The sequence below is a fragment of the Heterocephalus glaber genome, unplaced genomic scaffold (genome assembly GCF_053883595.1).
Source record: "Heterocephalus glaber isolate CG9 unplaced genomic scaffold, H.glaber_assembly_v1.0 deba00001428, whole genome shotgun sequence".
Taxonomy (NCBI): domain Eukaryota; kingdom Metazoa; phylum Chordata; class Mammalia; order Rodentia; family Bathyergidae; genus Heterocephalus; species Heterocephalus glaber.
Window position 1 is genome coordinate 22,924,124 of NW_028258293.1, and position 27,661 is coordinate 22,951,784.

The 27,661-nt window shown below is 36.3% G+C and overlaps 1 protein-coding gene across 3 annotated transcripts; it reads right to left on the reverse strand.

Annotated features, from left to right (window-relative positions):
* Nucleotides 1-8: 8 nt before the first annotated feature.
* Nucleotides 9-27,566, reverse strand: Nlrp14 (NLR family pyrin domain containing 14). 3 transcript variants are annotated; one of them, XM_021243293.2, is made up of 12 exons: nt 27,361-27,566; nt 24,220-24,534; nt 23,236-23,283; nt 19,357-20,947; nt 16,557-16,727; nt 13,530-13,697; nt 9,549-9,719; nt 8,951-9,121; nt 7,057-7,227; nt 5,637-5,807; nt 769-939; nt 9-184 (listed from the first exon to the last, which is right to left on the reverse strand). In XM_021243293.2, the coding sequence occupies exons 2-12, from the start codon at nt 24,506-24,508 to the stop codon at nt 55-57; spliced, it is 3,252 nt and encodes a 1,083-aa protein (XP_021098952.1). In that variant the 5' UTR covers nt 24,509-24,534; nt 27,361-27,566; the 3' UTR covers nt 9-54. The 3 variants fall into 3 exon arrangements, with proteins under 3 accessions (XP_021098952.1, XP_021098954.1, XP_021098953.1); XM_021243294.2 differs by lacking the exon at nt 9-184 and adding an exon at nt 4,802-4,862; XM_021243295.2 differs by lacking the exons at nt 24,220-24,534; nt 27,361-27,566 and adding an exon at nt 23,902-24,184.
* Between the last annotated feature and the right edge of the window lie 95 nt (nt 27,567-27,661).

Sequence of the window (27,661 nt, forward strand, 5' to 3'; positions counted from 1 at the left end):
AACCGAAGTCCTTGCAACTCTAAATTTTTATTAAAGGGATATAGGTTTTTCAAATCATAAATACCACCACCAGGACCACCATTCTTTATTATTATAAGAATCATCAATGGCCAAGTTCGGATTGCTAACTCTCACAGCTTCCAGCAGCCTCTGGGCTTCCTTATCAAATGTATCTTTCCACAACCTGAGAAAACAAAAAGGAACATGTTTTTTCCTGCACTCAATTTACCCATAGCCTTCTACTTTTTCAAGAGGAAAAAACCTGCCAAAATAGAAAATATTAACATGAATGGGAAGTGGGAATACAGTGAAGGCAGTAACAGAAGAGGAAAAAGGAACATAGAATAAAAATACATTAAAATTAAGAGGGGGTCTTCAAAGAGCCTTCCATCCAAACAAAATAGTAATGATAATGATGAAATAGATAGGCTATTGTTTATTATTCTAAGCACTGTTATAAGTACTTAACCTATACTGACTCAGCTATGCTCACAATAGTGCCATAGGTGTATTTTTATCATTTCATCCATTAGATAAGGAAAGGAAAACCCTAATGGATTAGGGAAACAGACTAAATATTAGAAAGAGGTAGGGATAGAATTCAGTGAGTCTCACTCTGGAGTGCCCAACTCTGAACCACTACACTGCATTCTCTTGTAACATTCAGTATTCCAGGATTCCCACAGAGCCACAATCAAGTTGATTCTGAGACCAACAACTGAATGGTTCCCCAAATCCCTATCCCTCTAGAAACCACTCAGGACTTACCCTAGAACTTGTAGCTTACATTCCGTACACCTCAAGACTTCACATAAAGTCCTAATTCCTTCACGGCCCAAGGTATTCTGTGTTAGGTTCATTTTTACCAGCCTTTTGTTGCTGAGAAGAGCAGAGGAGAGATCTTGACAACATAGAGAAGTCAAACCACAGTGTTCCAGCCTGTAGGGAAGAGAAATATAAAAAATGACTTCATCTTATGACACCAAAGATACGATCTGTGGGCTTAGAGTGGAGGATAATTGCAGAAACTTTAAAAATAAACAGGGTAAATTCAAGGACCACAAGTACTTATAATATCATTACTAGGTATTTGTAGGCTGAACATCTCACTTCCTGTCATAAATTATAGTTCAGGGAATAACAAGCATACTACCAAATACTGTGACTATGAAGCTGGTGAAAGCCTTGAACTAACGATCACTAAAAATGCAGCAGCATAGATTTTTAGAAACTTGGTACTGAGTATAATACCATTTATGCAATATAAAAGCACTAAAAACATTATATCTTTTACAAAGATAGTCAGAATTCTACAGTATATTTCAAACACATTAGATCAGTTGCCTACACATGGAAGAATGGTTAAAGAAATTAATCAGTTGACCAACCAATCAAAGGTCCTTCTAAAAGCCAGTGACCATATAAGAACTGAGGAAGTATGTTAAACTGTAGCTTCTGCACCTGATGTACCCCAACCCTTATTTGAATTTAATTTTCACCTTATATTCACTTAGTCATTGAAAAATTGAGTGTCTGTATAGGTGCTGAGCATATAAAACTTTTAAAGTTGCTGCCCACAAGAATTCAGGTTAATGCCAAAGTCATATTATGATACAAGGTACATAACTATCACAAGTGCTACATCACAGTGTGGCTGCTGCATAATGGTGGAGATGTACACAAGAGGGAGATATCACATAAAGACAGGAGCCAGAGATGCTCAGGAGCTAGACTCACTCTTTATACCACTGCTGAGAGAATTAGCCAGGGTCCTTTGATTACTACACTGAGTTACTTCTGAGGATGACACCCCCAATGACCTAAGTACCTCCCCACTGGTAAGAGGGTCTCACCTCTTAAAGGTTATGTTACTTCAACACTGCCATACTGGGGATCACACTTCTAGCACATGAACCTTTGAGGGATATGTAATATTCAATCCCTAGTATATTGCAACCTACAACTCTTCATATTCTGTAAGTGTACTATGGAACGTAGAAAATCTGATTATATAACATATGGTCTGAAGCAAATGTCAAAGCTAAAAATATTAAAATCATGCACAATATATTGTCAGACCATTATGGTAAGATTAAATATAAAAAACATATTTAAAAATTGAGATTTTAAAATAGCCAAAGTGTACAAGGAAACTATAGTAAGGTACATTTAAAATATTTTATATTAAAAGGAAAGTATCTAAGCACCTAACTCAAAATTTAGCAAATAAATGGTGAAGTAAAAATACAAGAAATGATTTTAAAAATAGAAAATCAACAAAAGCATCGTGTGTGTTCTTTGGGAAAAAAAATACAACGTGAAAAGGCTCAAATTACCAATACCATATCAGGATTGAGAAAAGAACCACGCTATCTATGATTTAAAAATTGAGCAGATATTAGAAACTTGCCAATAAAATTGGGTGAGATGGATAAAATATAACTAAAAAGTTCAAGAGAAGATTTAAACAATTTTAAAAATTGAATCAGTTCAAAATAATCTACACAAAAAGGAACTAGATATCTTAAGAAACTTTTACAAACTTCAAGGAATAATTCTAATCTTACCAACTTACTTGTAGGAAACTGAAAAAGGAACATGCCTGAACTCATTTGGAATTATTGTGATTTAGATACAAAAATGTAATGACTACACAAGAAGGAAATTATAAGCCAATCTCCATTATGAACAATGATGCTTACTTATATATTAATTGATACACAGTGTGTATCAGTTGGTTTTAGCCCCAGAATACAAGATTAGTAAATCAATGTGACACAAACATTTACAATAGCATTGAAATATAATAAATTAAAGTTAACATACAGGGCCATTCAAGGAAAATTTTCTAAGCTTTATTGATAGAGCTAAATAGGCACAGCAAAATGAAGGGTATCGAAATGAAGTATCAAGAGACTCACTGATAGACTCAATACAATTCTAATCAAAATACCAATATTTACATAGGTTGAGGGAGGTACATGTGCATGTGTTTAATGTGAGAATTTTATATTTAAAGTTTTAGAAATTGAATGGAAAAAAGATCCAAAATTATCTTGAAGATGGGAAGACTTGTCTTAGTTTTTAAAAATTATAGAGCTATTATTAAGAGTGCATTAATTGTACTTAAGAATATAAAGAAGCCAGTGGAAAATAGAAAACCCAGAAGCAGATCAACACCAGTTAAAAATGTGACCTGTAGCAATAGCAAAGGTATTCCTGCCAAGAAGTGAGGAGAGAAAAATTTCAATAAGATTTGATGAAAAAATATGAGTATCTGTATAGGAAGAATATTAAATTGGACTTTACCTCTAATCATATTTTCTTTTTTGGTACTGGGAATTGAACTTGGAACATTGTGGCTGTGAGGTAGGCACTATGCCACTGAACTAAATCCCCAGTCCCTTCTAATCATATTTTTAAAGACAGATTAAATACCCCAAAGCTTCATGACTTTACTATTTAGGAAATAGAATGTAAAATGTAATGTGTGGGAAGTGAGTTTCTGTGATACTATATGTAAAGATGCTTTTGTCTCTCTTCCCTTGATCCTGCTGGACTGAAGATTTTGGTGCAGCTAAATGAATTGACAGCCTCTGGGATGGGATTTTGGAGGAACAGTAGCAACAGTACTTGGGAAAGAACACCTTAAAACCTGTACTGTACAAAAACTAGGAAGAACAATTAATGTTCTCATTTTCTCTCAAGATCCAACACTGTAGTCTGGTAAAAATAATTTTGTGCTTTATATGAATCAGGCAGCAGCTGCAGCTGCCACCGGACCCGCTATTGGGTTTGTCATGCCCATCTACCTTCTATAGAAACAAAATCTTATGCGGACAGAAGAGGTCTTGAAATAATTTTCTGTCCCTGATGCCATCAGTGACAAGGTAATCAATGACAGCCTCAATGTAGATCCTCATGTGTGTGCAAATATGACCACCAGTACAATTTCATTTAGGCTGAGACAAATTATAAGCTTGTCCTGATGAGAGCAGCCTTTGGTAAGACCATGTAAGGCCAATGAGGCAGCTGTAACTACCAGTTTGACTACCTGGTGTAACCAAACCAGCTAATGGGGACCCAAACCAAATATAAGAGAATATACCAAATTAAGAGTGTCCTGTGCACCTCTGGTTTATATATTTTTAAAAGGGAACAGTAAACTACTGAATGTCTTTTTTTCCAGAGAACTTGGGTTGGTTTTGGCCTATGTTTTGTCCTGTTTAGTGTCACTGATATCAAAGATCAGCAGTTTATTCTTAATTCTTTTGTGGTAATAACAGACAAGAAACCTGTTAATCCTCCTTGAGACTTAGTTGGCCGAGTTCAAGACTGTAGGGTCATGGCTGAAATCAATACAAGTTGGCCTTCTCTTGTTCTTGCAGTATTACTGATCATGGCCATAATTAAATGGCACTTGAGATTAATTAAACAGATCTGGTCCCAGTCCACTCATGGTCATATCAATCAGAGTGGCCAAATTTACCCGAATGCAAGACTACTCTGGGCAGACTTTTTTTTTGGTACTGGGGATCGAACTTGGGTCCTTGCACTTGCACAGCAGGCGGTGAAACCACTGAGCTAAATCCCCGGACCCCAAATCCAAGACTACTGTGTAGAGACACTGGGTGGATACTGTTAGGAGGTACTTCCATTGGTCTTTCACTCTCCTACACATTTTGCTAACAAAACAGCAAGACTGACAAATCTCCCTGGGCCATTTCCCAGACCCGTGCATGTAAAGAGCAGCCTTGAAGTACAAGGTATTATCTTTCACTAGGAAAAAGAGGCAGCTTACTTATCACTTGTTGTTATACAATGGAATGATCAGGCATCCATCTGGGCCCTCCATGACAGCCCTGTGCAAATTGGGGGACAAAGGAAACTGACACAAACATGCTATGCTCATGCTCTATGCTATAAGTAATAAAGTCCTTTGTCTGATAGTAATCTTGTTTTCTGCCAGCATCTATGAAGCAGTAACAAGCTCAATTATATAGGTTATAAGATAAAATTAAATCTCAGACCTAACAGTTAAAATACGATTATGATAAAAATTACATAAATAGCCAATACAAACATAGTAATGGCAGCACTTTCTTGGAAGAGTCAGGGACGATTTTTCTAGATTTAAATTCCTGAAGGTTGGAATATGTGTTTGAGCATCCCACACATACAGCACGTTCATGTTGTGTAGGTACCAGCCAGTATCAGTTCAAAAGTAAAAATTTAAATATAGGATTAAATCTAAGTAGTACCCAGAACGGGTGAGACTTTATTAAACAGCAAGATCCTTGAGAATATACCTAGTATTTTACAGATACAAGATAATTAGTAAAATCTTTAATAAGAAATATTCAAGGACAAATGAAATATCTAAAGGAAGACAATATGGAGGACACAAATCAGGTGTCATTTATTGTGTGTGTGTGGTATTAGTAGGGAAACAAATGTGAGATGCGGCTCCTATACCAAAGAACATGCAATATATTGATCCATATACTTGAAAATTCAGATTTCTTAGAGTAATTTGCCTCCTAGTTCCCTTTTTCATTCTCTTTCCACATATGAAACAACTTCTGTTTATACTAGCTACCAAACAAGAATCATTTTCTTTTTAAAAAACAACTCACCCAAGCCTCTGAATGTTACACTTTGGATTTCTCAAAGCTTCACACAGAATTTTCACTCCTTCATCCCGCAAGTCATTGTACCCAAGGTCTAGGCTTAACAGGTTTGGGCTGTTCAAAATAGCAGAAGCCAGATCCGGACAACATGCAGTAGTGAGAACAGAGCCTATCAACCTGCAAGAAATAGAAAAATGAGCCTGACAATTGTGAGGCTTAGTTTCCTCCTAGGAAGGCTGCCCAGGGATCTCTTCTTGTTAGAAGCCATGATGTTAACTAAGAAAAGCATAATTTTGTCTTTGTTTACAGCAATGCTAAAAGGTGGGCTGAGAAGGACCTTGAGTATACAGGTTAAACACTATCTCGGTAGCTGAAATAAAGTTATTAGATTTCATAATAATCTCTATAAGTAAAACTTTGTCTTCTATTTGAATAATGATCAAGGGAATTTCAGAGAATCACATACTACTCCATATATACACATACACTTCCCTTAAGGAACTACAAGTGCTTATTGGATTAGAGAGTTCAATTTTGGTGTTTACAGATACCACAATAAATTATCAAGCTTATTTGGAAGTTTGGTTGTGATGAGTCAGTTCAGTCAAGACAAACACTTCTATGTATACCAAGGCACTTGAGTTTGTAGTTTAAATCCCTTAATGACTTACCCATGTGACTAGTACCATGGGAGGCCCTAGTGGAACAGCTGAAATTCCTACCACTGTCTTGCTTCACTCTAGTCACAATATTTATAGTGAAGTATGAACTAGTTATTAATATTTAAAATATTTAAATGTTTTTCTGAAATACCGTCAAGTAGAAGGAAACTAAAGTTATGTCTACACAATAATCAATGATGTAGATACATGGACTATGCATATGTTTACTCAAAGACCAAGAGAGAACATAGGAATAAAAACAGTTGTAACCAACTCCATGCAAAGCATATAAACAGTATGTAGTGCAAACATACTAAGAAAAATGAGATTTAAAAAAAATGGTTGCAAGTGAAAATGGCCATAAGTTACATTTTTGAATCCTTTCCAGTTATTTTGAAAGTTCATTTAATTATACAACCAAGTTTAAACTAAGCCTGAACAAAAAACTGGCACAGTTTCAGCTGGATGGATACAAAGTAGAGAACACCAGTAGATTTACTAGGGCACAACCAAGGCAAAACTAATATGGCTCCTAGTCAGCCTGATGCTTCTGGATCTTTACCTAAGGGAAACTGGTTTTAATTGCTATAGTGATTCTTTTTTAAAAAAAAATCTGATGAACAGACTTCCCCAGCTTGTCTCAGGCAGAATGAGAGTCAGTTCTATATTCTTTTGATATTCCATTCTCAGTCTTTCTTGTCATGTCTTCCCTGCCCTCAGACAATTTGTAGTTGAAACTACCCAAAAGGAGTCAAAACACCTACTCCAAGTCCTGAAGATTACAGCTCGGCTTCCGAAAGACATTACACAGAAGATTTGCTCCATCATCTTGAAGACAGTTTGATCCAAGATCCAGATGTATCAGACTCTTGTTGTGTAGAAGAGAAGTTGAGAGGTATTCACTGCTAATTGGAGTGAAATGGCAACACCTCAGCCTACGGGATGGAGAATATGAGGAAAGACTGGATCATTGTTCTACTGCCCAGAGATGTTTATCTTTGAAAAGGATTTATATTATGATCCCCTACTACTTTGCCAACACTCCACCTAAGATCAGACACCCTAGTGGCCAGCCTGTCTCATATGACATACTTAGGTCTACATTAAATTGATTACAAACTAGATTCATGTTCTTCAGAGCTTTTGTTATAAATCAAATATTACCCTCTTTTACACTGCACATATATAATGCTCTGTTGCAGAAATAGCTACATGGGATATAGCAGCAAGAAGATGAAGTAGGAGTAACCATAAGTACTCTTCATATAATAAAAGTGGCACTTTCAGTCAATAAGGAAAAGACATACCATTAGTGATTTTTGTACAACAGATATATAGGGGTAAATATATAGGCAAAAATATAAGCCTTATGAGAACATTTGGAATAATTTAACATGTAAATTTTAAACTATAAAGAGTATGAACGGGTAACAAATGGATATTTGAAACATATTCCCAATTATGGTACTGCCTTTAGAAGTCGTGAGGAATAATCTGACCCCAATTTTTAAACTTTTATATATTTTGAAAATGACTATAAAGTTGTAATATGTAAAAAATAATAAAAGTGATATTAATAATTATAACATATGGCAGATAAAATCCAGAAAGAAAAAGCCTATGAAGAAGCAATTTCTAGAATATAAAAGGCCAAAAACATTTGAAAAGATGTTCAGCATCAAATTACTTCGAAAGTTAATCTTCACCTATCTAATACTGATCAGAAAGACTATGGATACCCAATGAATTACTAATATTGAGGCCCCCCCCAGTCCACTGTTAGAAATATAAGTAACCTATCTGGAAGGTAATTTAAATACCTCTGACAAAAACTTTGGCACATCAATTCATGTCTAGAAAAGTACCTAGCAAAAATGAAAAATAACCACATTGTGATCTGGCCATACAATGGAATGGTATTACTTCTGTTAAATAGTATGTATTTATTTGCTTTAAACCCAGACTATGGAGTTGGATAAGTGGCACACTCAGCTCTGAATTCATTTTCTCATGAGACACTAGGGAAGTTACATTACCTTTCTAGGCCTCACTTTCCTGACCTGTGCTGTGAGGCACCTAGAACTCAGGTGGCAACTTGACACCATCAAGTAGTGTGGTGCAGATTAAGTAACTTTAGCACAGGGTTTAGAATAAAGACAATAAGTGGCAGTTATTAATGTTATTAATGATAATGGTTTATCATTAAGGGGAACAATAGAGAAAAAGCAAAATTTGTTCCTGATAGGTCTTCACTTGTCTTACCCTGGTATTGCAGAATACCCAAGACTTGGCATTTATAATGAAAATAAATTTCTCAGTCTGGAGGCTGAGAGGTTTAAGATGAGGGCTTTATCTGTAATGACCCTCTAGCTACACCATCCCATGGCAAGAAGCAAAAGGGCAAAGGAGCATGAGTGTGTGAGAAGGGGGACCTAACTCATCCTTTTATCAGGAGTCACTGCTGTGATAACCCACTCCTGAAATTGGCATTATTTCACTGCCCTTATGACTTAATTACCTCTTAAAAGGTCCCATCTCTCAACACTATACTACATTTGGGGATTAAGTTGCCAACACATTATCCTTGGGGATAGTAACACTTGAAATATATTTCAAACTATATAAATATTGAAAGGATGAAAAATAGTACACACTTACACAAGGCTCTGTAGAGTACATTCTGGATGTTTCAAGGCAGCACTTAAAAGCTTTATTCCATGATCTCCCACTTTGTTGTTTGACAAGCATAAATGAGTCAGTCTCTTATTGCTAATAAGAGCCAAAGAAAGAGCCTCACAACTAGCTTCTGTGAGGCCACAGCTTTCTAATCTGAAGGAGAAACACATGGGAAGGGATTCATGAATTCTCATGGCTTATACCTCTCTTCACAAGGAAATCAGCTGGTATTTATAACTCCTCTATTTCTACTATAGAACCTCAACAAATCTACTTAAACTGAATTCCATTGCAGTTGTGCATAGAGGGTATGATGAAATAAAGCACAGAAATAGAAGGTTAGAAAAGAATGAAAAGGTCAATCAGAAAAACAAAGGAAGGGCTGAGGGTATAGCTCAGTGGTAGTGGAAGGATGTGTCGAGTTCCATCCCCAGCACCAAAAAAAGAAGAAAAAAAAAAAGGTGAGGTGAAGAAATATAGTGTGTATGGCAAATTCATGCAGGGCTGCAATTCATTTAGTGTCAAGACCCAAGCACTTTCTGTATGCAAATCACAGCTTAGCTATAAACAACTGACTCACGACAGTCTCTCTAGGTAACACTCTGGGTGTCCTAATGCCTCACACAACAACTTCACTCCTTCATCCAGTAGATTATTGGTCGATAAGCTCAAAAATACCAGGTTCTGGCTTTTGATGAGAGCCTTAGATATGTCAGCACAACAAATTGGAGTTAGGTTGCAAGACTCCAACCTGGAAAATATAGAAAAACAAATGACCGCATCTCAGAACTACAACCACCATGTACTCAGCCAGAGTGTAAAGATCTCCTAGTTTTGGGAAACTTCCCTGAATATCCAGCTTCCCTACACAGAACAAATTATTTAAAGTGTAAGGCTCTGATAAAGAACCAGAAGAGGAGAGAGGGAAACTTGTCTCTCCCATCTCCAACCTCCCCAATTCCTTAATGAAATTATGTATGAAAGCATCTTAAAATACCTTCAAATGGTAATTTTTTTAATCTGGGAGGAATTTCCTCCAACTAGAACAGAGGATGGAGAGACTAACTGTTCCCTTGTACACTGACTTGTGGAACAATAGAAGTGGACATGAAATTAGAGGCAAATCAAGTTATGTTTCTAAGGAACCCAGTTCTTAAGAGTGAAAATGAAGTAAATCAGAAATAAAATTCTTTCTAAAAATAAAGATAAGAAGGGAAATAGGAAAAAAATACATGTAAAGACATTGTAAATACTTGTAGAGACTCCTATTTAGGAACAATTTGTACTTTGTACATGGCTGGAGTGATACTAGCTTTGTAAGTGATATTAGATTTGTAAGAAGAGTCAGGCAGCTGCAACATTTCATTCCTGCCAGCTGGATTTGCTCCAGGTATTTTCAATTAAGGATTATCAACTTGAGTCTCCATAATCCAAAGTACTGGCATGGTTATAAGAAACACAAGGAGTGGGCATATACACAAAGGTCAAGTGAAGACACAGGGAGAAAGCAAAAGGAGAGAGGCCCCACCAGAAACGAATGCTGCCTGCACCTTGCTCTTGAACTTTCAGTGTTTTGCTATGGCAGCCTGAGTAAACTGAATCAAATGGGTACTATATCAGCAGCCATACAGGTAGTTGAGGAAACAAAGGAAATCTTGGCATTGTGTTTGGATAGAGTTCTTCTAGACTCTTCTAGACAGATAAAGATCTCAATGTTATGAGACCTGTGTATGAAAAGCTTTATAGAAGGACATTATACTAAACTAGGAAATAGAAGAAACTAGGAAGATTTGCTGTATATTTTCAATGTATAGAATTCATTGACTATGAAACAACTAGCATATCACAAGGAGAGACACAAAGGGAGCAGGTTTGAGGTAAGTGTAACAAAATTAAGAAAATTTAGATTTGAAGCAAAACATAAAAATCAAATTGATAAATTTGAGAGACTCTCAAGAAAAAAAGGAAAAAAAACTTAAAATGACCAAAAAAATTGAGAGCTAAGAAAAGTTATAACCAATGATCATTGGATGCTCTTGAAAAATCATAACAAAAGAGGAAAAGAAGAAAAATTTTAATAAAGTAATCATTTGAGGAGAAAATTTAAAAATGGTTGCTAACAGTTCAAAAAGTAATTTCATGCAAAAGTAATGAAAAATATGCTAACATCACCAAGGATAAAGTATTCAAACTCAGGAGATAGAGAAGGAGCCAGGGGGTTGAGGAGCCAGGCTATTCTTAAGACTTTAGAACACTAAATGCTAAAAAGTAACATAGCAAAGTAAAAATTCTGAGAACAAAGTGGAGACCTAAATCTAGGTAAGTTGAGCAATTGAAGGACATAAAAAGTCAAACTATACCATTCATATACAGTTCATGGAAGTGTTTTAAAAATCACACCAGGCAAGAATACAATGAATTAAAATTAAGGTTTTGTATAATGCAAAAGCCAAGTTTAAAAAACAAACTTGGCAGTAAACAGTGACAAAAATTAAATTTGAATTAAGTCTAAATAACTATTATTTTCCATGATAAAACATCGGAAAAGATTTAAAAGTGTCCAAAATATAGTCTTTATAGTCTTTATAATCTCAGGTTAGCATACTAGAAATTGTGTGTGTACATACAGGTGTTATAAATGACAAAATCTCCTTGAATTTAAAAATTCAAAAATATATTTTGGGGAGAAAAATCTAAAGGATAATTAGTAATCACTGTTAAAACAAGTATTACTTACGAATTTCTGGACACACCTGAACACAAAACAAATGAAACAAAATATATCATTTAAGAAAAAATACAAACGGTATTGCAAACATATAAGATGCTTTTAACTGCATTAATATTAACTGCTTGATATCCCATTTGTTCATATCATATGTTTGGGTTTCTCAGGATGTTTTTTCTTAGTGTTTACTAGTATTAACAGCTATGGGATGTTCTAACTCCTGATGAATGAAATTTCATCCTTATTAAAATATTCTCTTTTGCAACTGCAATATATATATATATATATAGCATTACAAGTCAGAAAATATTTTATAAGATTTTTCTGTCTTACTATAACTAAAGAATCATACTCATATTTTAGAAATTGCTATGTCTTGTAAAAACTACTCTTAAGTTTATAACTTTGTCATTTAATGTGTCATTTAATGTGTCATTTATAACATTCAAATTAATATTTATAAATTTCTAAACTTTACACATATGGAAATGACCTGTCAAGTCAGGAAAAAAAGTCATTGTTACTCTCATCCTTAATAAAGTAATAACTGAATTATGGTTTGAATATAATTTGTCTCCTCCAAAACTCATATTAGGGTTTAATTGCTATTATGAGGTATTAAGAGAAGGGAAATTTAATCTATGTGTTACTTCTTTTAATCCATATGCTTAGAGGTGCACCCTTTGGGAAGTGATTGGGTTAGATAAGGTCACTGGGAGGATAACTACTACTTTTAGATATGAAGCTGCAGGGACCAATAAAATCAGGCTGAATTTCTAGGACTTTTGGCTACTAATATGTTTTCTTTGTGAGATATAAAAACCAGTAGTTTCTCACCTGGATCTCAGAAGTGCAGGTCACAGAAAATTCCTCAAAAGATTCTAAAACTCTTTCATAAAACATAAACTTTACCCTAACCTGGCCCACTAACAAATGCACTCAATTTTCAATTATCCAAAAACTCTGCAAACATGATTGGTGTCAAGTAAATTTCATCTTGTAAAAACTGGTACGACTTATCTCGCAATATCAACAAATTCATCTGCCTACTTTTAAAAAGGTCTTGTTTCAGATTTCACTTACTGTATTTCTCCTACCCCTGAATGTAACCTGTTTCTCAACTTGACCCTTGACACATCAAAGTTCAGTCTTGACCCCCTGAAATGAGTCCAGGAACTTAAAAACTTCTAAGATAAAACCTATTTTAACTTTTGTTTTTTCAGAAACAATTTAAATGATTCTCACTGGAAAATAGGATCTTTGTTTAAAATCTGTCACACAATGTTAGGACCAAGTATGACTGCTAAGCCTGTCATTCAGAGAAAGAAAATCAACCAGAGGGCAACCACTGAGAAGAACGCATAGCAAGCAAGCACCTTGGCAGTTGACAGCTGCCACACTGTTCTTTCTCAACCTTCTGGCTTTTTACTGAGTTACAGTTGTAACTTGAGGATTCACTATCAAAGATCAAATAAAACTAACCCTGCCCCAGCACTGTCCTGTTATCAATGTGTCCATTTCAATGAACATTTAAAGAGACAATAAATATATCCCAGCACTGAAATATGAGAAATGTTAAATGTTTATAAATTCTTACTCTATTCTTGTTTATTCCAGATTTAGGAGATAAGACCCAGAATTATACAAAGAGAAGTCTTCAGTGGAGGATGCTAGGAAACAGATGACCTGCCTGAAGGAAATCAGCCCAGCTTTACTGATCCCAGGGACTCCATATCATCAAGTAGATTTAAACTAGCTCTAAGAACACCAAGTCCAGGCTACAACAGTCTATTGGACAAAGATCTCAATTATAATGAAAGACTCAAGACTTACCTCAGATTTTGCAGTTTACATTCTGGGTATTGCAAGGCTTCACATAATGATTTTATTCCATTATCCTCTATCTTATTCCCTTTCAGGTCAAGATACATCAGATTCTGCTGGCAAGTCAAGAAACTAAAGATATCTTGATAGCCATGAGGGAAAGAAACACACCTCAACCTTAAGAAGAAAAATTTGCAGAAGGATTAAAAAAATCATCCCTTTCCCTGGCTATAGCATCCTTTTCTTTTTACATCTAAATCTGGGATATTCTATGGGTATTCTCTCATTTTCATCTTTTTTTTTTTTTGGCTCTGGTTTCTAATATCCCAGGTCAGGTAATAAATCTTAATGTCAGGTTATTGCATAGAAAAATAACCTAGTTACAACTCTGATTTCTGTTTATATTCTGACACCCTTAACTTTCCTTAAAGCAAAAAAATCATAACATCTAGAAACAGAAAGGAACCTCTGAACTCAATTTTAGGAATAACCACCAAAATTATCAGACCCATTCCAAGTACTCTGATTACATTAATTCATAATAGTATTCTTTAATCCAAGTTGACAGTTAACATTGACTATTTTATATGCATCATTAACAAAAAAACATTGTTGCGAAATATGTCCTGTCATTTTATGGACAAATATTAGGTGTACTGAGGCTGTCCAAAGCAAAATATAAAATTAAGTCTTTCAGTATTTCTTCCAATTTATATTTCAACTCTATCAGTGTTAGAAACATCTGATTCTTCTATAGTGCCTCCAATGTCTCCAAATGCAGTCTATTCACATTACCCATTAACTATTCAAAACCTCTCTTTACAATATTACCTTCTCCTCCCTTGTGCCTACTACTATTCCTCTTCTACCATTCTCTCTACTTACAGCTAAGAACTCATGAGAAAAAGCTTTTATTACCAAGCACTAACCATCCTCATCCCATAAAAGTGCCTAAGGTACATGTAAATATAAACTGAAAGCCCTGTCTCACTTGTTGGGGAAAAAAAAGAGACGTGAGTGAGGCCAGATGAAAGTGGCAAAGACTACAGTCACCATGGTGATATCAGTCTGAGAAACACATATTCTAAGAGGAAGCCATTTATCTCAAAAGAAGGCATCAATCAAGATTTGGACTGATGACAATGAAAGGACAATGTAGGGGGATGTTTAGGGATGAGTGAAAATGACTTCCAGGAATCCCTTAATCACAGCATACAGTTGCCTCACCTTATCTTCAAGACCAGACCTACTCTAGTTGCTTAAATCTAAGGTAAGAATTCACCAAAAATAGGAGATTCTGATGGATTTGTATCTTCAATGATGAAACAATAGCCAGGGATTTAGCTCAGTGGTGCTGTGCCTGTCTCGCAAGCACAAGGTCCTGAGTTCAATCCCCAGTACCAAAAAAAAAAAAAAAAAAGGCCAAAAAAAAAAGAAAAATAACCAATAACCTATCATTTGTTCAGCAGTTAGTACATATTACTAGGTATCAAATGAACGTTGGGCACATGACTAAATACAGAGGAAAGTAAAAACAGTTCCATCCCCTAGCAGAGCCAACAGAAACAGCAAGAGACATGCAAACAAGGACACTTTAAAGAGTATCTTGAATCAAGATTAATTTGGAAAGACTGACAACAGCAAATATTGGTAAGCAGAACGAGGAGCTGGAATCTTCACATATTGCTACTGGTACTATAAAATGGTGCAATCACCTTGAAGAACTGTTTGGTTATATCTTAAATAAAAGATACATTTATGAACTAACAATTATATCCCTACATATTAGCCCAAAAGATGAACACATGTCACAAAAAAGACTAAATCTTTTCACCAAGATGGAGCTGAAAGTAAAGGATGTTTCTGCCTCTCCCAAAGCTGAAGCTAAAGCAAAGGCCTTAAAAGCTCAAGAAGGCAGTGCTGCAAGGAGTCCACAACCACAAAAAGAAAACCACACAACACCTACCTTCTGGAAGCACAAGACATTGTAAATCAAATAGGATGTGGAGAAGCTCTATAACACACTGATGTTATCTCCCAGATCAGGCCTGACAGAAGGTAAATATGCTCGACTGGTTCCCTCCTGATGCATTGGATGTTACTAAAAAAATTGTGGTACTCTAAACTGAGTTCAGCTGGCTGACTTAAAATACACATTGCTTTGAATATTTCCTTTTCTTATGGTAAAAACAGTTTTAGTCATAATAGCTAAAAATTGGTAAAACTTCAGGTGTCTACTAATGAGAACAAATAAGTTATAGTATATTCATACTGTCAATTGTTAATCAGTAAAACTGTTGAAAATTCAAGATAAGTTTTTTAAAATATTGAGCAAAAGACACAAATAAACCTAAGTGACTTCTAAGAAGATGAATTGTGATGACAGATTAGAAGATGATTACCTCTGAGATTGTGTAGCATGACAGGACTGAAGAGAAAGGGGTACAGGGAAATTCTGATAAACATTATCTTGTTTTGGGTGCCAGTTACATAAGTGTCATTAAATGCACACTTAGTATCTATACATTTTGTTGATGTTATTTCCAAGAGAAAAAAAAAAATCAAGGATAGTAAGTTCCAGAACATGTCTTTGAAAGTGCTTTGTGGATCTGCCTTGAGTATCTTAGCTCTGTACCCTTTATTCCTCTAAAAAATTCCTAAGCAAGCCTCAAAACCCCACTTCAACAGCTACTATAGTCTGGAATCTTTTCTAGAATGAGTTGGCTGTGCTTCATGTCTTCAGACATTTCCACTATTCATCTTCTTAGAGTATTTTACGTGATAGATTTTAGGTACAGTCATGCATCACTCGATGATATGATTTGAGCAATGTATCATTAGGTAATTTGTCATTGTTCAAACAACAGACTGTACTTAAACTACTATGGCTATCAGGTCACTATGTGATATAATCTTATGAGATAGCTGTATTGCATGACTATATATATTTACTGTTGATTTCCCGTGACTGGTATGAGTGGAAGGTAGAAAAAAGGTCAGAATGAATGTCATTCAATTTTTTCATGTCAGACTTACAGGAATTTTTGTAGTTTACAGTTTGGATGTCTTAGTTCTTGACAAAAAATCTTCATTATTAACTCATCAAGGTTGCTATGGCTCAAGTCAAGTTGCGTCAAGTGTTCATTTGTATGAAGCACAGAAAAGAGATTTTGCCAGCATTGAGTGATATGATTACCATCTATTTGCCTATATAATCAGAAAAGAAAAAAACAATTTATTTCAACCCAGGCAACTCTCAAAAGGTGATACTGGGGTAAAAGTAAATGGTCTTTGGGAATGTTAAGAACATTCAGTGCAGCTTTGCCATGGGCATGGCCCACCAGGACATTTTCTCTGGGTATTCCAGAGGCTTTATTTGCCCCCCACCCCCATCTGCTATCTGGTTCCTGTTGGTTGTTACACACCAAATGAAAACTAGAGACTTCACTTGAAAGGGAAAGACTCAGAAGGAACAAGATTATCAAATAGCTGAGGCATTAAATAGCCAAATTTTAAGAAGATAAATACTATGAAACACAAGGTGTAGGATTAGTAAATAGACATTAAATGTAATGTGGTATAGACTAAAAACCACAAGTTTTGAATTGCTGTTTTACCATTTAACTAGCTATATTATTTTAAGCAAGTCACATCAATTCTTTGAGCCCAGTTTTCTTCATCTGCAAAATGGAAGTATTTTTTCATAGGAATGTGAAGATTTAATAGTCAAATTTAGTGGAGACACAAAATACTGAACTTTAAATGCTGTAAGAATTGATTATTGGGTATATTACCAATAGACTCATTATAAACAAAGAAAGGGGATTAAGGAATAGGATATCTGTAATAAGCATAAGCTGTAGAACAGAGCATCCCTGAGTCTGCTATTCACTAAACTGACAAACTAACAAATTTACTAATCCATGTATGTTTCAGTTTCTCCATCTTAGAAAACAAAAATATTTCTTACCCCAGTCTGGCCTGCTGGCAACTGTACTTAACAGGGCTGTCCACAGAAAATGCTCACCAAGTATCTCACATTGTAAGTGCCCCTAATGATTGGTAGCTTTCATATTAAAATGTTAAGTCTTAACATCTTGCGTTGGGCATAGTAGCTACTTAATCACTACTGCTTCTCATGGCTTAAATGGAATGAATGACACTTTAGAGTAGTTTCTCTATCATTTGAGATCTTAAATGTATAAAAGCAAGATAAGTTACACACAACATTCAAGTGCTGCCTATATACAAATACTATTTACATACACATACTATATAGAAACACAAATGGTGAAATAGAAAAGTTTACAATGTTATTTTGTAGAACAGACTGAGGTCACCTACACTGCCTTTTAACACACTGGGTTCTCAGACACATTTTGTTATTTTGACAGCAGTGCCAAAATAGCATTAACTAGCATTTAACTCCAACATAAGTGAAGAGGTTTGACAATCTAGTAGCCAGACTACCCTCCTAACATTATTAGGCATAAAAGGCATTCTAACGCCCTGGGTTCAATCACATCAGTTTTAAATAGAACTATGAAGTCAGTTAAGAAAACTGACTGAAGGAAATTATAATTTTCAGGTCAGAGCATCCCGGCCTACATATTTCTGTTCCCACAATTCAGAGAGCAAGGAAATTTATATGAGAAATGCTTCTGCAACTGTAATGGTAATGGAACAGCTTGGGCAAAGTTGGAAAAAAAAATCAAGATTTACAATCCGATAATGGTCCCAGTCAAGTTTCATCCCTTTGTGTTAGTTTTTTTTCCAAAAGTAAAATAGAAAGGGATGGCATCTATCTCTTAGGGCTAGTAGGAGACTCAAAGAACTTAGACTGTTAGGTATGTGATAAACACTCAGCCAGTGTTAGCTATTATATTATGTGTGTTTTAATCAAGAATTATATACTTATTTTCTATTTAAATATCTCTGAACCTCAATTTTGGAATCTTAAAAATAAATGATAAAATACATTTATGTATGAGATATATAATTCCGTTGCCATAAAAATTAAATTGGATGAATGTGTATCTGGTTCACTAATTATATAACCTATAGTAAGTCCTGAATTAATTTCAGTTAAATCTGGAATTGAATTCCACTGAAGAATTTTGAACCCTTCCCCTAGATTTAGATAGGGTAGAATCAGAAGGGCAACTTGAGGAAGAGGATAAGGTAAAAGCAATAAAGTACACTTAAAACTCATTCTTTCAAAAATATTCATTCATCACCTACTTTTTCCTACTAACCTCTGATAGTCTTTAGATAGACATTATATGGAGGAGACCATTCATAAACTACAAGGCAATGCTCACCATCTGTACAATGGGGTGGTAAGCTAGGTCAGTGGGTTACAAGAGGACATAGGACAAATAGATGACCCATGTACACCAGCTTCAACAAAAACTTTCTGGCCCCTTATTCTTAAATTTGTAAGTTTTGAGTCACTGCTCATAACCTAATGAATGCAAAATTTAAACATACCCTAATAGATACAAGTTTGCACTACCATATACTACACCCTTTAAGGATTAAAGGTTAATTCCCCACCACCACCAGTTGTTAGGAATGCTGACAGCTGAGAAATTTCAGCCCAGTCCCTTTCTTTGAATTACCCTCAGGCCTAGAAAACCATCTCAGGCAAGATTTTCCTATTCCTCATCAGCTATGACTGGTCAATAAGGATTTTAAATACCTGGCCTCAATGTTATAAAATAGAACTCTTAAGGGTTATCCCACCCTGGGTTCCCAGCTAAGTAATTCCTCCCTCTGACAAAATCATTTTCACTCTTCACGGGGCATTCCCAGAGAAATGACAAAATACACTTACCCATTTTCAGCTGCAGCGCTCGAGTTTACCATATTTATAGCCAGCTTAAGGGTCTGCAAACATCGGCAGTGCTTAAGGCAGAATGAAGATACAGGCAAATCAATTTCCTTCGACATATTAATGACAACCTTTGAGAACTTTCCCATTGCCTGGGCTACAAATGCTTCATCTTGAGTCTCATACAGATAGTGAAACAAGTCCATAAATACTAGCCATGGTGGAAAAGTGTCACGGTTTCCTAGTACTTTCACCCACTGAAGTACTTCCCATTTTATCTTCAGGGACAGTCTACATTTGAAAGTTTCCTCCAGTTGTTTTACTATATCCGCATTTAAAAGGCCAAACAAAAAGTATTTTAGCTGTGTCAAATGGGGGTCTTGATCACTTCTGCTTTCAAGTAACAGTTTCAAATCTTCCAAAGACTGGGAGGAATGTTCTTTGTGTTTCAAATCTCTTTTCAGCAGATAGAACATAGCTCCCAGAAACTCCTGAATATGGAGGTGGGTGAATACATAACAGTTTTCATACTCTGTGTCCTTTTGAAGAATATTAATATCTAGAAAAGTTGAGGTATCACAAGTGGTGAACCCATGCTTTCTGAGATCATTCCTGTAAAGCACATGTGTCATAGTCCACACTCCTTTGGCAGCTAAGTAGCATAGGTTTCTCAGTTGGGCTTCATTGGGTAGATTAGGAAAGTGTTCACCTACTGGTGCGAATAAGCTGGAGATATAGCATGTGAACACGGCCGTGGCTGTTTGGCACGTCTTCGTGACATCGTCATTCTTCTCCATTTGCTGCTTCAGACAAGCACAGATGAAGCGGCACACCAGGGGGACACGGCACATATTAAAAAGCATCTCATTGCTTCTTATTGAATTGAATGCGTTCATGGCCCAGGTCCTATCTTCAAAAAACTGATAAATATACTCCTTTCTTGCATCCGTGGACATTCCTTGTAGGTCTACATAAAGCCGACTCCTCAACAAACGCTGAGTCAACAAACGCTTTAGTCTGTTGGAAGCTGTGCGTCTTACGGTGACCAGTAAGGATGATTCAGGGAGCATCACTTTCCTCAGCAAACTACTTATGAGGAAGGACACGGGGTGTACTTGGGTCCAGTCACCACACAGTGCAAATTCAGGTTCCTCAAAGGCAAAGTTTAGTTCATCAAAACTATCAATAATGAAAAGGAGATTACTTGGCTGGGAGAGGATCTTTTCAATGGGGATCTCAGTGCTAGGCCAGTCCTTTGATATCAACTGAGCAAAGCTTTTCTCCTTCACCTGGCTAATTTCTTTCCCATTGAGATAAAAAACGTAGGTAAATTTGTGCCGATAGAGATTTCCTTCAGCCCAGGCTAACATTGCCTTTCTCATCAATGCCGTTTTCCCAACTCCAGCAGCTCCCTGAAGCACCACTGTCCGTATCTGCTGACCAGTTGTGATTTCCACATCAAACAAATGTACCAACAGTTTTTGGTGTTCTTCAGAAAGTCCATGGTGGAAATCTGAAGCTTCTCTGAGCAAAGAATTCTTTTCCAAAATATGAAATTTTTCCTTTATTTGAATTTTGTATTTTGTTCCAGCACCTAAACCAGTTAGAATGGACCAGGGTAAAAAAACAGACAAAGAAAACCAAATTCCATTAATTGCAATATTAATACTGGACCTGAAACAAGGAACAAAAATATAGGCTGAAATAAAATCTGGTTTAGATTTTAAATTAATGTAAATCAAGCAAAAGTATTCCTGTACAATTAAAACTTGCATTAGAAGCTGTAAAAAAAAAATCATCAAAAATGTGATAGAAAAATTTATTTATTCTAGAAATAGTTTTTTGTTGTTTTTTTTTTGGTACTGGTGATCGAACTCGCATCCTTGCGCTTGCGCAGCAGGCAGCAAAACCACTGAGCTAAATTCCCGGCCCTCTAGGAATAGTTTTATACTTTTTCTGAAGAAAAAAGATCACATGCATGGAGAACATAATCATTCAGATAAGTAGCAGAGACAGCAATGGTGGTGACAAAGGAGAGCTCCAAAATAAATCTAATCAAAATAATCCATTTTATGTAATAGAAATGAATTAATGGGCATTAACAAATTAGTAATTAATAAAGCAAAATGCCTGAATATCTTTTTTAAAATTGCAAATATCCAAGTAGAATGAAAATATAGTTTTGGCTTTCCATAGTTAAATCTGATTTTTCTTTTAAATCTTCATTTAAATGACACTGTTTCAGGGATGCTTTCTCCAAACCTCAATGCTAGTTCTTCCTTTCATATATTCTCAAAATTCAGTGTATTTTTCATCTCATGCCCAGAGTCTAGAATATTTCCTTGCACACAAGTTTCAAATGTATTTGTTGGATTAAAAAAGTGAAGGAATGCAATTGCATAATTGGATACTATGCAATTTTTGAATAAAGTACAATACAAAAATGCAAATATGCAAAAAGTCATAGCTGAAAAAGAAAATCGCAGAAAATGTGTATGATATAATCCTATTCTAGAAAAATTAAATGACCTTTATACCTCAGCCTATAGACTAGGCACCAAAATGTTAATACTGGTGCATATTTCTAAATAGCAAGATTGGGGAAGGGAATGGAGAGGATGAGAAACTCACTTTATGTACTTTCGTAATATTTGAATCTTTTAATCTATTCACAACAGGGCTGTAATTCGTATATCTAGCTACTAGGTGGCTTGAACCACTGGTGGTACATACATGACTGTCCAGTTGAGTCCCTTTTTATTAGTTAAAAACACCAATGAAAGCAATTAGATCTGTTTGTACCACCAGTGGTACAAGCCACCCAATGCATATACCACTAGTGGGTCAAGCTGGCAGGAACATGTTAAAATGTGTATGTCTTGCTTACATGAAATTGAAAAACAAAAATATAGACACATAGCCAAAACATTAAAGACATGAATAAAAAACATTAGGTAAAAAAAAAAGTCACACTTTATGAAATTATAATTCAAATAGTGTGGTGCTGGAACACACAGAAGCATTAGTAAATCATTGTTTTTATTTTCTATTGTGTACTTAGTTTCCAAAGATTCTATAATGTTTTATCACACATTGTCAAAAATATGGAGATGTTAGTAAACTATGTATATAACTGTATATATTAGGGGAATAGACATTAGGTTTGAAATCATAAAAATAGCAATTATTTTCTTATACCACAAGAAAAACTTCCTCATGGTAGATCAAAAACTAAGGTCAGAGTAGGGGATTAGAGTCATGGTCAAATAATACAATAAGCAATTTGTTTTTATTAGTGCTTGAAATGAAAGTAGTTCTCAATTATTTCTTGAATGAAATGTGGCTCATTAGCAGTTTTCCTGGGTTAAGAATAAAAGGTCTAGGGTTTTTCTACAGTAATTTATTCATAGAAACTAGAACTGTAGGATTCAAAACAAAACAAGGGAAATAGTATTGAAGTAGGACTGAGAATACCTCATTCTAGAAATTATACTTTATGTGGACTAGTCAGTTACCACGCCTGGAACTCAATTACAGCACCATCTCTAAAGTAAGGGAATAGATGTAATAAGTCACATGGCCCTGTCAACTCAGTTTTAGTCCATAAAACACAAACATGAATACACCTTTTTCATCAGGCTGTCAACTTTTGATTGGGCATTTTGAAATACTGCTCTCTTAAGGGCCTGGACCAATATGGACCTGATTCACCTATACCAGAGAGCTACTTTTGTTGACTTTTGGAATGACATTCAGGCAATAAGCACAGGCCATGTATCAGAAGTTAACCAGTGTTGAACAATGATCCTTTGTGTGTTAAACCTACAATCATGTTTCAAAAGATCAAATGCTGGCAGGGGTTGGGGGAGCCTATCTACTCACTCAGCTCTGCCTCCTCAGCCATCTCTTGTTCCATGGTCTCTGGTGTCCCTGCAACAGGTTAGAATGGGAAATGAGATTTATGGAAACCAATAAGCTTTGGTGATTGCATTATCCTCGGGGGTCCAGTTCTTTGATCACCAACAGAAGTCTTGAGCTCCATCAGCTCAGCTGAGGCTACAAAGTGATGTGGTACAGACACCACTAGAGTAAGACCTCTTGCCATCCCTACCATGCATAATAGGTCTCAGTTTCATTGCTTGTACTGACCTCAGGGAGACAGTGCAGCTCAAAGGAGTAATGGATACACCCTTGTAGCTCTAAAGTCTTGTATATGAGTAAGGAATTTTAAATGGCTACAATATTCCACATCTGGGATGACTAAAAATACTGGCTTGATTTTGTTGCTTAGTAATTTAGCTCATTACTGATATTTTAGAATCTCAAATGTGATTTAGTCATAGGCTAACTTATGACACTATGGTTTAGGCAGAAGCACATTAGGAAGGATAATTTCTATCACTTAATTCCTTTAATCATTTTGGTAAGTACAAGGATGACAAATCCCTCCCACCCCTGTTAAGGAGCCGTGCTAAGCAACAGTATTCAAATTCTGTTTTTCCCAAGTTCCTCCAATGACCCAACAAGCTTGGCATATATAATACCCACCACGAGACCTGTATCTCTCAGAATCATTTAATCCCTCAGTCTCTTATAGAATCATTCCAGTGAGCTCCAGGAAATACAGTGGGCCCTTGACTCACAAGCTTTATTGGTTCCCAATGGCTGGTTGTAACTCAAGTTGATTGTAAGTCAATATAGCCAAGATCTGGATGTTTACCTAGGTACACACTATAGATAGCAAGAGGCAGATGAATCTTCCATTAACCTAATTAATCCAAGTTGTTCATATGTCAGGCTGGTCGTAACTTGAGGGTCCATGGTATCTCCTCTCCCTCCCCCCAGATCTATCCTAGCACCACTCACAGTTGATCTTTGCTCTTGCTCTCTCGCACATTTCCCTCAGGTTCAACTTAGCAAAAAGTTCGAGTGTCATTTTCTGGGCCTGTTCTTCTGGGTAGTATTTGTTTATCAAGTTAGCAAGTTGCTGTCGATCAGCCATCTTCACTGCAGTCCAGGGCATTAGGCAGTGCTCAGGTTCTATGGTCTCCTTTAGAAGTAACTTGAATTTATTTAATTCCTCATTATTTAGCTCCTCCAAATACAATAGCAGCCCAAAATCAGTAAAGGAGGAAAATGTTGGTGAATCTACCATCTTGTCCTTAGATCAGGATTCAGGCTCTAATGGGGAAAAATAATTTTTAAAAATGAAATAAATGAGGCCTAAGTACAATTAGAAAATAAAATCTCTACAGAAAAAAAATTCAATGAACATGTGCTGAAGCCCACTACATCAGGCTTAAAACTGATCTAGTGTCTTCTGTACATACATTTTCTACCACAAAATAGTCTAATATAGATCACTGTACTGTCTTGTTTCTTCCATCCTCCCAGGATTTATATCCCAGCTTACCACTTAATCAGCTATAAAAATTTAAAATTCATCTCTGAACCTCAGTCTACTCTTCTCCAAAGTGGTAAAATCCAACTTCAGAGTATTACAGTACAGAAACTCATATCACCTCCATAGCACAAGTTTCTACTAAGTATCGGTTACACTCATCTCTTCTTTTCCTTATCTAATATGTATTTCAGCCTATAAAACACTGTTATTGCACCCCTGCCAACACATTATTCTTGAAACACATGCAATTGCAATATGCCACAATGTCTTCTTCTTAGAATGTCATTTCTGGTCACAAATCCACACATCACCAAGAGTCTGTTGCTAACAAAAGCTCCCTCCACTTTTAGTCCTCAACACAGGTTACTCTAAGTTCAATGCTAAAGTTCATCTGGAACAGCATTCATTCTCTTACATCCTTGACATCAAGTTCTGTAACCTTACTGCACCCCAGCATTTCTGATGTTCTCACCTCAGGCTTTATTAGCAACAACTACTCAAATTCTCAAATTGTAATCTCCCATAACCCATTTTCTACTAATATCTTCCAGTTGGACAGTTTCATGCCCTCCCATTGTGAATGCTCTGAAAACACCATCAAATCCTAGTCTTTTGAGGCCTGCATTTTCCCATTATTTATCAAGTTATCTGAAGAGCCTTTATCCAGCCTGGGGAATCCAATTAATCACTTAAGCCATCTACATTTAATCACTAAACTCTTCCCAGCCCCTTCAAGCTCATTTTCCCTTCAGAGATTCGCCCGAACAGATCTAGTAAGTGGTATATATGGAATTCAATTTAGATCTTGTACTAATCTCTGTCCTTTCAGTCTTTTGAAATGTGTCCCTATTCTTGCTAATAGCATTGGAAAATAGGTGGTAGGAATCAAAATGTACACAAGGGAGAATTTAACCTCATACACAAAGTGAAGTATCTCAAATTAAATAAACAAGGACTGCTTCCTACAGTTACTGGTGAGCTATTAGCAATTTTAGGGTTATTTTTAAATGACCTTGCAGAAATAGAATAGTCTAGATTATAGATTTAACAAAATCTGGTTCTAAAATTTTTTTAAGTGAAGGTAATAAATCCTAGGAAACATCAAACACTGAAATTTCTCCAGGGCACACAGAATATGGTAGGTGAGAAAAAGTGAAGCACAGAACACATCCTCAACTTCCTACCTAGAAATTTATAGATATCACTGTATATAGGCCTATCACTTTTTCTTTCCTGGAACAAAGGGAGCTCTCCCTCCTTTCCTATAGCTCATTCCTCCACCTGTGACCCGAGTTCCATCAGCAACTCTTCCCAAAGTGACACATTAGTCACCCCTCTTCTCTATGTTAACTTCTCCCTGTCTTCTAGGTCCTTCCATTAGCATTTAAACATGCCCAAATTGCATGCCATCTTTAAACATTTCCTTTCCATCACCATCTTCTTCATAGTCAAACTTCAGTCTTCCATATTTTAGCTATTACACCTCCTCAATCTACTGCAAGAAAAATTTTACCAAGAAAATTCCACTGAAAGCACATACTAACTAGCACCCTATTTCAAAATCAGGCATTTTGAGATTCAGTTTTCATATCTGTAAGCAGGAATAAGAATCTGCCTCTGCAAAGATTAAAAAATGTTAATGTATACACCTGGCTTACAAGGTGCCACAGTACTATATAATTATCTTTAACAATGCCTCACATCTTGCTATTTTCTCTCCTCTTTAATCCCACTTTTTTCATTTTTCCTCCTGCCTTCCTCAGTATCCCTTTGAGCCAAGATGTACGAGTCTGAATCTTACCAGATTTCCACTACATGATATCTACAATTCTGATATAGCACAATGCACTCCTTGGAAGAATTTTTGTTTCATAGCCTTTTTATTTACGTCTATTTGTCAAATCCCAAAGAGATAAAGAAATGTCATGAAACTGTACTTGAATTTGGCTCATAGGCAAGTATTGGCAACTTTGGTAGAGAGAAATTTTAGGTCACTTTTAAGATTGACGGGGTAGTGATACTATTTCTAGAACTTTGCTAGGAAGAGGAGGTAAGAGATACATTGGAACTACAAAGATTTTTAGGTGGCTTGTTTTGTTTTCAGAGAGAAAATCAGAGAGAAAAGCTGCTCTGAGGAAGCCCGTGGTACCAAATAGCAAACAGCACAGGTGGCAGGAGAAGCCTGAGATTGAAGGACAGATAAGGGTGGCTCACCTGAACTAATCAGGCCAAGTGAAAGTGGGACTATTCACAACACTTTAACTCTGTTGGGTTAAGGAGCAGCCTCTACCTGGGAGTTAAAAGCAATCCTAGGTTTCCATACAAAAAATACTGGTTACTCCTTGAGTGAATTCTCATTCTAGTCTCCCACACCACCCCACTCCAGTGACAGCAGACACCTGGAATGTCACTTCTACTCTGTGGTGTTGCCCAGGCCAAAGCACTAGACATCACCCCACTCTCAGTGGGAGCCTACCTGCATCTACTTTTAGGCCTTGGGCCTGCATCCCCTTCCTTATTTTCACACAGAATATGGGCAGTACAAAGATTCCCATGGAGTCCTGCCTGTTCACACACCTGAGAAGAGGAGGGTCACTCCTTACCTTGGGTATCAATGGTGCAGATCAAACTCCACCACCAAAAGCCACAAATCAAAGAGGGAATAGGAAAATTTGAAAGGGCTCCACAAATACTTGTGGTTTGATGGGGGAGCTCAGTCTCTTGCCTTTAAGGCCTCTTCTCTCTCCTCCTCTGTGCGTGGAAAAATTCAATAGGTGGGCTGTGTGGGCTGGGCCAGTGTGGTTTAACGCTTATTGGCTGGCTGGGCACTGGGGACTCTCTGACCCCTGTTTACACCTCCCACTTGCTCCCCAAGGCATTCCTTCTGTACACCTGTAGGCACAC